Source organism: Lutra lutra, chromosome 14 (genome assembly GCF_902655055.1).
Source record: "Lutra lutra chromosome 14, mLutLut1.2, whole genome shotgun sequence".
In the NCBI taxonomy this organism is placed as follows: domain Eukaryota; kingdom Metazoa; phylum Chordata; class Mammalia; order Carnivora; family Mustelidae; genus Lutra; species Lutra lutra.
Window position 1 is genome coordinate 58,226,386 of NC_062291.1, and position 12,035 is coordinate 58,238,420.

At 42.9% G+C, this 12,035-nt stretch overlaps 1 protein-coding gene across 1 annotated transcript in view; it reads left to right on the forward strand.

Annotated features, from left to right (window-relative positions):
- The first annotated feature begins 4,851 nt into the window (after nucleotides 1-4,851).
- Nucleotides 4,852-12,035, forward strand: part of PI4K2A (phosphatidylinositol 4-kinase type 2 alpha) — a 32,862-nt gene continuing 25,678 nt past the window's right edge. Inside the window, exon 1 of the mRNA XM_047702899.1 lies at nucleotides 4,852-5,385. Coding sequence (XP_047558855.1) covers nucleotides 4,951-5,385 — 435 coding nt within the window. The 5' untranslated portion in view covers nucleotides 4,852-4,950. The remainder of the gene's footprint in view (nucleotides 5,386-12,035) is intronic.

The following is a 12,035-nucleotide window of genomic DNA, read 5'->3' on the forward strand; positions in this document are numbered from 1 at the left end:
GCCGCACTGGGCGCAATTCCGGCTGTCCATTGGCTGTTACCTAGGCAACCAGGAGCAACGCCACTCTCCATTGGCTCAGCGCGGACTCTGCGCCATCTTTGTGCGGGGCGGAGGGTCTCAAGAGCTCGGGTCAAACATCCGAAAGAGGGGTGGGGCTGAACCCGTGGTCCTACCTCGGCCACTTGAGGGAGATCTCAGGTCTCGTCTGCTCAGAGACATCCTAACCGAAATGTGGACAAAAGCAAAACAAAACCAAACCTGGGTCAGAAGAATCAGGGACCACCAACTCGAGCGCTTCCGGTCCTACGCGGACCTTCAGAGCTGTAAATGACTCCTCCCTGGAGTTTAAGCGCAGAACCCAAACCTGGATTTTGAGTTTCAGCTTTGTGAATTGTAACATGCTGGACCAGGCAGCTGAGGTTTAATGAGTGTCAGCCCGGTGCCGGCACTGTGATACGAGGACACTTACGCATTCAACTCGTTGTAAGGAGTTGTGTTGTCATTACTCAGATCTTTGTGTTTAAAATGTAGTATCGAGATTGGAGCGAATTCTCCAAATATTACGTACGCCAATCCTTTTATCCATTTATTTACTTATCAGTGTGAATGCAGCTAGAAAAGACAGGATCGCTGCCCTCATGGGACTTACTGCCTAGATGTGGAGAAGAAAAGATTCATGCACAGGGAAAAACATCAAAACTATATTTAATTATTAAAAGAAGGCAAGTGCATGAAGACAGTAAACAAACTGCTCCAATTTGGGTGTTTCTTCATATGTGAGATAGAAAATGAAAATAATAATAATAATAAAGACTCCCTAGCACTTATATGAGAATATAGTGTAAAATTCTCAATATTGTGTCGGTGACATTATGCTCCATAAATACCAGTTTTACATTGTTTGACCAGACTTGGATTCTATGTTCAAATTCCATGTCTGCCACCAAGTGTGTGTGACTCAAGCCAGTTATTAAGCTCTCCAGCCTGTAAAATGAGTTGGACTAGCAGACCTATAAGATTCAACCAGCTCTAACACTCAATGGTTAAGCATGCTAAACTGTGTGGTAGCGACTATAAATAAAAACACAGTCTTTGAGAGAATGGCATGTCAAGAAAATCTTATTAGATTAAAAAGAAAATCTAATATAACCTAATAAGAAGACCTTATTAGAGAATGTATATTAGGGAATTTGATGAAATAAGGTTAGGTAGATTGTGTGGTTAAGTTATGGAGAAACCTGAAAAATTTGGGGAAAATATGGTTTGCAAAATGTAGTGTTTTGAATGGGCAAATTCATAAACACAGAAAGTAGAAGTTACCAGGAGCTAGAGAAAGAGGGAGTTATTGTGTAATGGATACAGAGTTTTTGTTGGGTTGATGAAAAAGTTTTGGGTATAGGCAGTGGTGATGGTTATGCAACATTGTGAATGTATTTAATGTTACTGAACTGTATACTAGTGAATGGTTAAAATGATAAAAATACATTATTTTACTGCAATAAAAATGTAGTTTCTTTCTTTTTTTTTTTAAAGATTTTATTTATTTATTTGGCAGACAGAGATCACAAGTAGGCAGAGAGGCAGGCAGAGAGAGAGAGGAAGGGAAGCAGGCTCTCCGCTGAGCAGAGAGCCCGATGCGGGGCTCGATCCCAGGACCCTGGGATCATGACCTGAGCTGAAGGCAGAGGCTTTAACCCACTGAGCCACCCAGGCGCCCCAAAAATGTAGTTTCTTAATCAGAGCCGTGACACCAGGAAACCAGTGTTCTAAGAAAATTAATCTGGGGGGCACCTGGGTGGCTCAGTGGGTTAAAGCCTCTGCCTTCGGCTCAGGTCATGATCCTAGGGTCCTGGGATCAAGCCCCGCATCAGGCTCTCTGCTCAGTGAGGAGCCTGTTTCCTCCTCTCTCTGCCTGTCTCGCTGCCTACTTGTGATCTCTGTCTGTCAAATAAGTAAAATCTTAAAAAAAAAAAAAAAAGAAAGAAAAAGAAAATTAATCTGGTAGTGATGTTTGGAGATACCAGAGAGATTGGAAGCAGAAGAGCAAACTCAAGCTATTTTAATAATGTAGAAAAGACATCTTGAGAGTCTCAAAAGTAATGTGGCATCAGAGAATATGGAAAGAAAGGGAGTACATAATGATGTAGGAAAGATGTTGGGGTTCAGAGCCAATGGCCTACAAAGAATTTTTGAGACATCTTCAGTGTAAAAAGGTGGTTTTATTAAAGCATAGGGACAGAGCACAGGGACAGTACCTGTGGGCAGAAAGAGCTGTACTGGGGTAATGAAGAGTGGCTGGTTATATACTTTCAAGTTGTGAGGGGATTAGGCATAGTGTAAGTCTCTAAGGAATTTTGGAAATAACGTTTCCAAGACCTTGAGGGGACTAGCTCTTGTTAGGAAAAGGTCATTTATTACTTTCTAATAAAACCTTAGTCATGAGACCCTTCAGATGTGTATTGGTGGGTCATAGGCTTGGGGTGATGGCCAAGAGATATCTTGGGGGTAGAGATAAAGGAATTTTCCAAAGAAATTTTTATATGTTGAAGTAGACTTACAGGATGGGGTGTGGGGATTGTTGGTATAATGTTAAGCTAAGCATTTTCCCTTAGCAAAGTATTAATGTCAGGACAGCTGAGTTCCTAGAGGAATCTCACTCTGCCTGTTTTAAGTACTTGTGAGTGGGCTTTAAGTAGCAGGGAAATTTAATTCTTCTTTTGCCTTTGCTTCCCACAACATATATGAAACACATCTCATAGAGATATTTAACAAGAGACAATATAGTGTTAAAAGCATTGAGCTAGTCTGCCTAGCTGCATGACCACAGGCAAGTCACTTTACTCATTTTCCAAAATCATAAGAGCTGTAATGCCGTTTATATGTAATTCAGTTATATTCATGTAATTTACAAGAAACAATGTCTGGCATGTGCTTAGTATTTGGTGAGTGCTAGCTTTTCATAGGTAATAGGGAATATATTGACTTCTTTTTTTTTTTTTTTTTTTTGTTCCAGTAGAACAAGTTCTAAGTGGTAGAATCAAAAATAAATTTTGAGAATTTCCCTTAGATTTCTCAGGGGAGAACTCTAAATCTTGCAGCTTTCCTTGACAATAATTTGAAGCTTATGGGCTAAATGAGATGAATAATACCAAGAGATCATCTTTGTGGATGTGACCCCTGGGATGCAAGAGGCAAGTATTACTGAATTATTTGGTGTCTGGATGGAAAGGAAAATACATGTTTTCTAACTGAAAGAGGAAACTGTATGGAAAACTGTATGGACCTTTGCCTAAAACGGTTTACATGCCAAAAAAAGCTTAAGGCATTCTCACACATACAATTAAACAATAGTTTTTTCAGTGCAATTCAATTCAGTTCAGTACTTCTAGTATTTCTAGTACTGTGACAATAATTTGATTCAGGGAAGAATGACTATGAAATATTGGTTACAATATGGCTGATTATCTCCTGTGAAAACCCATGTCTCTAGTCTGCTGGTGATTCTAAGCACAAAAACAAAAACAACATCAATGATAAAAAAGGTGGTACCATTTGTTGAGTATACTAATCACTGTGCTAAGTGTTTTACTCTCTTGATTCTTATTTGAGGGAGGGATGATCATTTTTAGTGCACTTTTTAGGTACTAAGCACTATGCTCAGGGTTTTATATACATTATCGTCATTCTTATTTAATTGAGGAAGGGATGATAATTCCCATTTTGCAGGAGAGGAAACAGAGGCTTAAGCGTGGAGGTGGGCTTCAAATTCATGACTCTGATTCCCTTTTTTCTCTCCCTCCCCCCCTTATCTAATTACATTCTTTCTTTAAAACCTATCTCATACAATGACCTCTTTAAGGCCTTTGCTGACTTTCTAGCCTACCCGCAAATTGCTGAACTTCTATTATGAGTTTTCAGTTTTCAGTGTTGGCGCCTTTTCTTCTGCTGCCTCAGAGAGCTGTATGTCTTCCCCTTGAGGGCAAGGACAGTTTTCCCTTCTCTTTTCCACTAATAAAAATATACAGAGTCCCTATCGTGTCTAGACAGCAACGTTTTACAATGGTGAATAAAACAGTCATGTACTCAGCTCAGGGTACTTTCTAGTCTAATAAGATCATATCTTTCTTCAATGGACAAAGAAGCATAGAGCATGCGGGCTGGACACTGTGTAAATTGCATTAGGCCTGTGGTTTTTAAAAACCTTTTTATTTCGGTAGATTAGGGATTTTTTTTTTTTAAGATTTTGTTTATTTATTTGACAGACAGAGATCACGAGTAGGCAGAGAGGCAGGCAGAGAGAGGAGGAAGCAGGCTCCCTGCCGAGCAGAGAGCCCTATGCGGGCTCCATTCCTCATGACCTGAGCAGAAGGCAGAGGCTTTAACCCACTGAGCCACTCAGGCCCCCAGATTAGGGATTTTTGTTTCTGTGCTTCAGTTTTGTCTCTCTAGAATTTAGGACATAGTAAGTGCTTGATAAGTATTTTATGAATGCACGATTGAATGAATGCAGATACAAAGATTAGATTTCTCTACTTTCATAGCAGGTTGGTTTATAGTACACACTCAACAAATGACAGATTAAATAGGCTACTTCACTGAAAGTTCCTAAAGACAGGGCAGCATTTGAAGCTAGGGGAGGGGCTGGGCTGGTAAGAGCAGGGGGCGTGTCTGACCCGGGTTTGGCTCCTGGAGCATGCGCAATCTCCACAGACGGTGACGGGCGAAAAATGCGGAGGGCGCGATTACGTAGACGCTGGTTCTGATTGGCTACCGTTCGCGCGCGAGGGGTCGTACCTACTCGTCGCCAAGTAAACAGGCTAGGTGAGGGCGGGGCCAACTAGGCGCCGCGACCTGGTTGGCCAGGCGTGGGTTGGGGGTTTCGCGGATTGGTCCCGGCCGGGAGCTCAGCTGTGTGGAGCGCACCGGGACTCGGAGCCGGCGGCCTGAGGGATGGACGAAACGAGCCCACTGGTGTCCCCCGAGCGGGCCCAACCCCCGGACTACACCTTCCCGTCCGGCTCCGGCGCTCACTTTCCGCAGGTGCCGGGGGGCGCGGTCCGAGTGGCGGCGGCTGCTGGCCCGGCCCCCTCTCCGCCGGGCTCGCCAGGCCACGACCGCGAGCGGCAGCCGCTGCTGGACCGGGCTCGGGGCGCGGCGGCCCAAGGCCAGACCCAAACCGTGGCGGCGCAGGCCCAAGCCCTGGCCGCCCAGGCGGCGGCGGCGGCCCACGCCGCGCAGGCCCACCGCGAGCGGAACGAGTTCCCGGAGGACCCCGAGTTCGAGGCGGTAGTGCGGCAGGCCGAGCTGGCCATCGAACGCTGCATCTTCCCCGAGCGCATCTACCAGGGCTCCAGCGGAAGCTACTTCGTCAAGGACCCTCAGGGGGTGAGAGCGGGGTGGGGGCCGCCGCCGCCCCCGCCTTCGGGGAGGGTGGGCCTGTCCGGGGGAGTTAGCAGCTTCGCACAGCGAGAGGGAGAAGGGGGGTTGAAAGGCTGCGAAAGGGAGAAACTTCACAGTGCAGAGCCCCTTGGCAAGATTTTGGAATGCCCCTGAGGACTGGAGATGGAGAAGCTCTGCGGACTGAAGAAATAAATCAGAACCTATTTGGTGGGGGAGGAGTGAGCGGAGAATGAAAAGAGGAAATTGACCAGATACAGGCGAGGGGCCCGGCGGTGTGGTGGGGCAATCGGCCTGTCGACAGAGACGCGCGGGGAGATGCTGCCTTCTAGTAGGTTCCTTAGCTTTAAACTACGGAGACTGCTTTTCGGCCATTGTCCTACAGATTTGAGCTTTGGGCCCATTTTCTCTTTTTGGACCGAACCAGCGTTGTCGCTGTTCACTGGAGGACGGGTGATCGATCAAGGGATCTGAGGGTTCAGTTCCAGCCTTCTGTGTTGTGGGGATCTACCACCGTCCCAGGGCTCCTTACTGGCAGACGTCAGTGATGGAGTGGGTGGACTTAAACCAGTTTCATCTGTCCTGATTATTGCTCACTTCTGGGAAATTGTTCAAATTCTTTTTTATCGTTCTTCAGTAAAGAATGCAGAGTTTTAGAAACACAGGACTGCCTGCTACATTTTACTTTTATTTCTCTCCCAGGACTATCAGCAGTTTGCTTTTTAGCTAAGGCAAAGTGTTTGCTGACCTTTATTTTGTCCCTTGCATGTGTATAAAGGGGGATGGGGATTATTGGTTGGGAAGGGACATGGGGTGACCAGGGCAGCTGAGAGGTGACTTTATTCTTTTGATAGCTGCAGAAGAATTTAAGGCATTTATATCAAACCAGAGGTATCATTGGAATATCAGTGGGTCAAACCATGTTTTTCCTGTCAGAGTTCTCAGATGGGCCGGAATGGTTTATTGGAAAAATACACTATTGTTATACTTATTAAAATAATGGTTGTCAAATCCTACAAATTTTCACTGCGTATATCCCGTCTGAACTCTTTAGATGGGTGGTGTGCTGCTCTTTTTTTTTTTTTTTTTAAGATTTTATTTATTTATTTGACAGACAGAGATCACAAGGAGGCAGAGAGGCAGGCAGAGAGAGAGGGAGAAGCAGATTCCCCGCTGAGCAGAGAGCCGGATTCAGGGCTCGATCATGGGATCATGACCTGAGCCGAAGGCAGAGGCTTTAACCCACTGAGCCACCCAGGCGTCCCCTAGTGTGCTGTTCTTGTAGGAGTGCTGAGTGGCCAGGATGGACTCTGACTTGTAGCCCTTGGTTGGGTTCATTGAATGATCTGGTCATTCTCCCAGATGTTGTTGTCCCTGAATTATCTAGAACCAGAAGGCAATTCTGCCATCAATGCAGTTAACATAAACTGAATTGGGGAAGTTGGGGAAAACTTTGAGAATAAGAGGTATTTCCAAGTCCGTCAAGTAAGGGAGCAGTGAGTTAAATTGAAAGCTCAAAGGGGAACCATTACTTCTAGAAGAAAAGGAGAGTGGGTATCCTGAGGCCTAAATGTTAGCAATATACTTTTGTTTTTTATGTAAGTGTTTTTTATTTTTTATTTTATTTTCCTTTTTTTTTTTTTATCTTGTTGGCTGATGTAAGAAGGAGCTAATTATCTTTAATAGGTATAGGAACAGGAGGAAGGTTTTTATTTTTCTTTCATGACACTATTACAGCTTTGTTGGAAGTGTGTCAGGTCAGCTGAGAAGTGATCTGGTGCTCTGGCAGGTGGGAGTAATAAGATCTGTCACTTCTACCTGGCAGGTAAAGCACTACCACCTCTGTGCATAGGCTACAGAGAATGATAGACTATGGGTATGTTTCTTGGTGATTTGTAGGACCCCAGGGTCTAAAATTTCCTGGCCACTGCCCTTTCTTAGAGAAGATGTCAAAACACATATGCCCTGACAAAACTTACTAATCTAACCATCTTGCTCACATCGAAGAAAATGTGGTTCAGAGCAGAGGACCGCTTCCTAAATGCTGTGGTGAGTTTCAATGAACCACAGACCCCCTGTGGTTGGTCGTGTCATCTTTAGCCCTGCTCCAAATGTGTTTGTTTATTTTATTTAATAAATGCAAAGATAACACTTACTATATGCTATGTAATGTTTTAAGTGCTTTACGAATAATAATTCACTTAGCACTTAGAGCAGTAACCTTGGAGGTAGGTACTGTTATTATCCCCACAGATGATGACAATAATGACATCAGGGCACACAGTGTAACTAATATGCTTAGGGTCTTAACAGCTAGTAAGTGGGAGGCAGGATTCAGACCTAGGCCAACTGGCTCCAGAATTCATGCTCCTAAGCACTATGCAGTGCTGCCTTAAAGTTAGTCATCTGAATTTCTACTTCCTCTTTTCATCTCCCATATTGGTTAAGATTATATTTGGCTATTTGGCAGAAAATTTAAAATAATAATGACTCGAATAAAGGTACATTTAACTCTCGTAGATGAACTCTCTAGGCTGCCTAGGGTTGGCATGACAATATGAACGGTGTGCATCCTTCCATCCAGCTGATGAGCCATCCCTAGCATGTGGGTTCCACTTCATGATCCAAGATGGCTGCTCAGACTGCAGACATCTTGTCTGTTTTTCAGCCAGTTGGATGAAGGAAAAGAGAGGAAGAGTATGCCCTCTTCCTTGAAGATATTTCCTAGAAGTCTCACCAGACTGTTTTTATATTATGTTGTCCAGAATTTAACGGCAGTAGTGGTTGGGAACTGTAGTCTTTATTTTGCCTCACTAAAAATGCGGAGTCCCACGTCCAAGGAAGAAGAGGGAACAGAGATTGGGGGAACCAGCAGATTCTACCAGAGCTGCTTTTGGAGCTAAAGAGGATGGAATGTTCTTGAAGATAATAGCCCTGATTTCATTTTCCAATTTAGGATGGTTTCTCCCTCAGGGTAAGCAAGTGGGGACCTAGAAACAAGTAAGATGGAAAATGCTAGATCAGAAGGCATGGTAGAGAGTGCTCATATTACCCTCCTCACTTGCATTCTTGTGCTTTCTGGTCTTATGCTCAATCACCCATGAAAATATTTTTTGAGCATTTTCTATTTTGTGAGGCTAGTAATACTATATGTTCATATTGCCAAGAATCATAGAATAGCATGTGATTCATTAATTGGTTAAGAAGATTAAATGCGATATCACACATGAAAGCCCCTTGGCATAGTTCCTGGTGCTTAGCAGGAACTCAGAATGTTTTGGTTTTTGTTAGGTTAAGGCCCACTGACCTCTGGATTAGGCTTTCTTGGATACATGGCACTGAATAAAGCAAAAGTAGTATAATTTCGATATGATGATTTTATGAACTCTGAGAATAGTAATTTAATAGATAATGCTAATTGGTATCTGCCTCATAATTTTACAGATACTGCTTATATGTTTTAGGAACTAGGACTTATATCAGTAATTTGCAGTCTTTTAAAAATACTTATCCATCAAGAGCTTGTCATGAAAATTGTACAGGTTTTTTTTTTTTCATTTTTCAAATATAAAATTGTGTTAGTATGTAATACTGAGTGTACTTCTTTCAACTACCTGTGCCCTCCAAAGAAATTCTGATGTCCTTACACATGGTTGAGAGCAACACTGATAGCCCAATGAAGAATAAAGATCGCAAAGAGAATAATTCTCTTAATTCTTATTAATTTATTTGAGAGAGAGTGCGAGAACACGAGCAAGCACAGAGGGAAAGGGAAATGCATACTCCCCATGGAGCAGAGAGCCGGACTTGGGGCTCAATTACCGGGACCTTAGATCACGACCTGAGCTGAAGGCAGATGCTTAACTGACTGAGTCAGCGAGGCACCCGAAGAATAACTTTTTTTTTTTTTTTTTACTAAATTGTTAAGAGGTAGTCAAGTTTATATGTCATATTTAGATGTAGTTCTTGAGGTTTTTAAACATCATTACCACCTATTTTAGGGACCTGTCCTAGACCACCAGTTGTTACGGGTGAGACAGGTTGGGTTACTGACAGTGGATAGGAAAATAAATACAGGCTAAATCTCTTGTGTTGCATTTTATTTGGATTCCATCTTCTTTCAGGGTCTGATATATTTGGAGTAACCCATCCCTCTCTTTTCTAAGAGTTAACATGTAAGTAAGGCTTCTTTGCCTAAATAGGAGTGCTGTTTCTATCCAACTGCTAATACAGAATATAGGAGTTCTCAGAGTGAGGCCGAAGGACCTGTAGGAATCCTTTTAGGGGTGCACAGTCAAAGTTATTTTTCTAACCATTTAAGACTGCCTGCCATTTTCATTCTCACTTCCTTATGAGTGCGTAGTAGCGATTTCCAGAGGCTACTTGTTATGTGATATTGAAACAGATTGAATGTTAAGGAAGATGTGAAAATACAGTTGCCTTTTATTAAGCCAGACACTGGAGAGATTTGCAAAATTAGAAAACAGTGCCTGCCTTTTCATTAAAAATTGTTTTTGAAAAATGGTTATTTTTCTTTTTTTTAATAATTTTTTTTATTTTTTTATAAACATATAATGTATTATTAGCCCCAGGGGTACAGGTCTGTGAATCGCCAGGTTTACACACTTCACAGCACTCACCATAGCACATACCCTCCCCCAAAATGGTTATTTTTCATAAAAACATAACATCTATATTAACATATATTAGGTTTATTTTTATTAAGTGAATTAACAGTCTTAGCATTTCAGTTTTAATTTGTAATACAGCAGATGTAGGTTTTACCCATATAAACAAAAGTTTTGTAGATCTTTAATAATTAAGAGTTTAAAGGAATCTTCAGACCAAAATGTTAGAGAATCATCAGCTTCACGTTTACCAAATTAAAAAGAAAAAACTTTTATTAGAAGTTATTCCTGGGTATTTCCCTGTATGAGTGATGTGCTTGAACTATCTTAAATTTTAGCCTTGCATAATGCCCTCCTCCTTGGAGCTGCTAGATAGAAAAACCCTTTGTCTTTCCCGTCCCAGAATTTGGTTGTGGGTTCTGACCCCTGCCAGTGAGTAAGTGGCCTCTTGATTCCTGTGCAGTTCTCTTTGGATCCCCAGCTCCATTGCTGCTGCTGCTTAAGCTCCCTGTACCTCAGCCCCTTCATTAAAGGAGGGTTAGTCAGTGGGTGGTAAGGAAAGGTGTTCGAAAAACATCAGCATCAAACAGAAGCTTACTCCAAACTAAATGTAAGAAAGGAATTGAAAGTATAGTAAAGAAGAGAGAGGAGAGTGAGAAAAATCAGGCAGTAGACATTTTCTTTCTCAACCAAATAATGGTGGGGTGCCTTTCTGATTCGACTGGTTCTAGAATATTCTTAAGTATTCAGGAACACAGCTGAAAATGTGAAGTTCATATTAGCTTTGGAAATTAGGCCTGAGGCTGTGTCTTGTATCAGCTAGCAAACCTGCAGTGCTCACATACTGTCTTACACAAATGATGTACTGAGTATGTTAGCAGAACTGAATTGAACTGAAGGCCATGCTTAGTCCCAAAGGGCACTTGTCTCCCTTTCTGCCTAATATCTTTCTGTTCCTCCAGCCTTCTCACGCTACTGTCCCTCCATTTGTCCAGTCCAGACGTTATTATTTAATGAACCCTGTGTGATATTGAGGTAGTGATGATCACTAATGCTTTCAGAGTCCTCAGGATGCTTTCCAATTCGCCTGTCAGAGGGAAATGGCGAAGTTTGAGAGGTGAGTCTGTAAATGAGGCTTTGGCTGTGATCTTGGCCTCCAGGTTCTGCTTTCTTTAATGGGGGTATTTAAGCCTCGGTCCTAGTGTCTTTCAGCCTCGATAATAGGGTTGTCTTGGTCTTCCTCCCGCTGGGAACCGGCCTGCCGAACTCCACGTTGTACCTCAGTTGAACTGACTCGAGTTGTGACATGGGCCTCAAGCTGTCCGTGGTTTTATTGTCTAGTTCTAGAGCATTATCATGGACTCATCGGTCATTCTCTGAGTGACAGGAACCCCTTGTTACTGCTGCTGTGTGGTTTGGAGTTCAGGGTTCCTGGGGCAGAGACAGAAAGATTGCTAACTTGGGCCTTTTGCTAGACATTTTGGATAAAAAGGTAATTCTGAAGACCTAGGTTATGAATTTATGCACTTGACTTTTCCCAGTGAATCAGTAAGGTTGTGTTTAAAATAAATTGGTTCCTTTGGAGGGAGGAGAGTTCTGTATTTTTCTTATCCGCTCAGATTCTTGTAAGACTTCTTGAACTAGCCTCAAGAAGGACCAATTATTTTTGGAGACATGCATCTAGCCAGTTCCTAATATGAGCACATACTTAATGCAGGCAGATGGGCGTATGTTTTCTGCTGTGACCTGCCTGTCAGGAAGTGACACCCACAGGAAAATGTCTTATGACCCAGACTAGCTTGAGTTGGCTGTGGAGTGAGAGAGAGGGAGAGTCATATGATACAAAGATGAATCACTTGGATAGCATATTTGCTTTTCTTCCTTTGAAAGTACCAGTTTGGGGACTAGAGGGAATGAGACAGATGTGAAATAACCATGGAGGGCTGCCTGGCCTGGGGAAGAAGATTCCAGAAGGGAGGCCCATTGTTTCAGGGTTGCAGCAGCATCCCG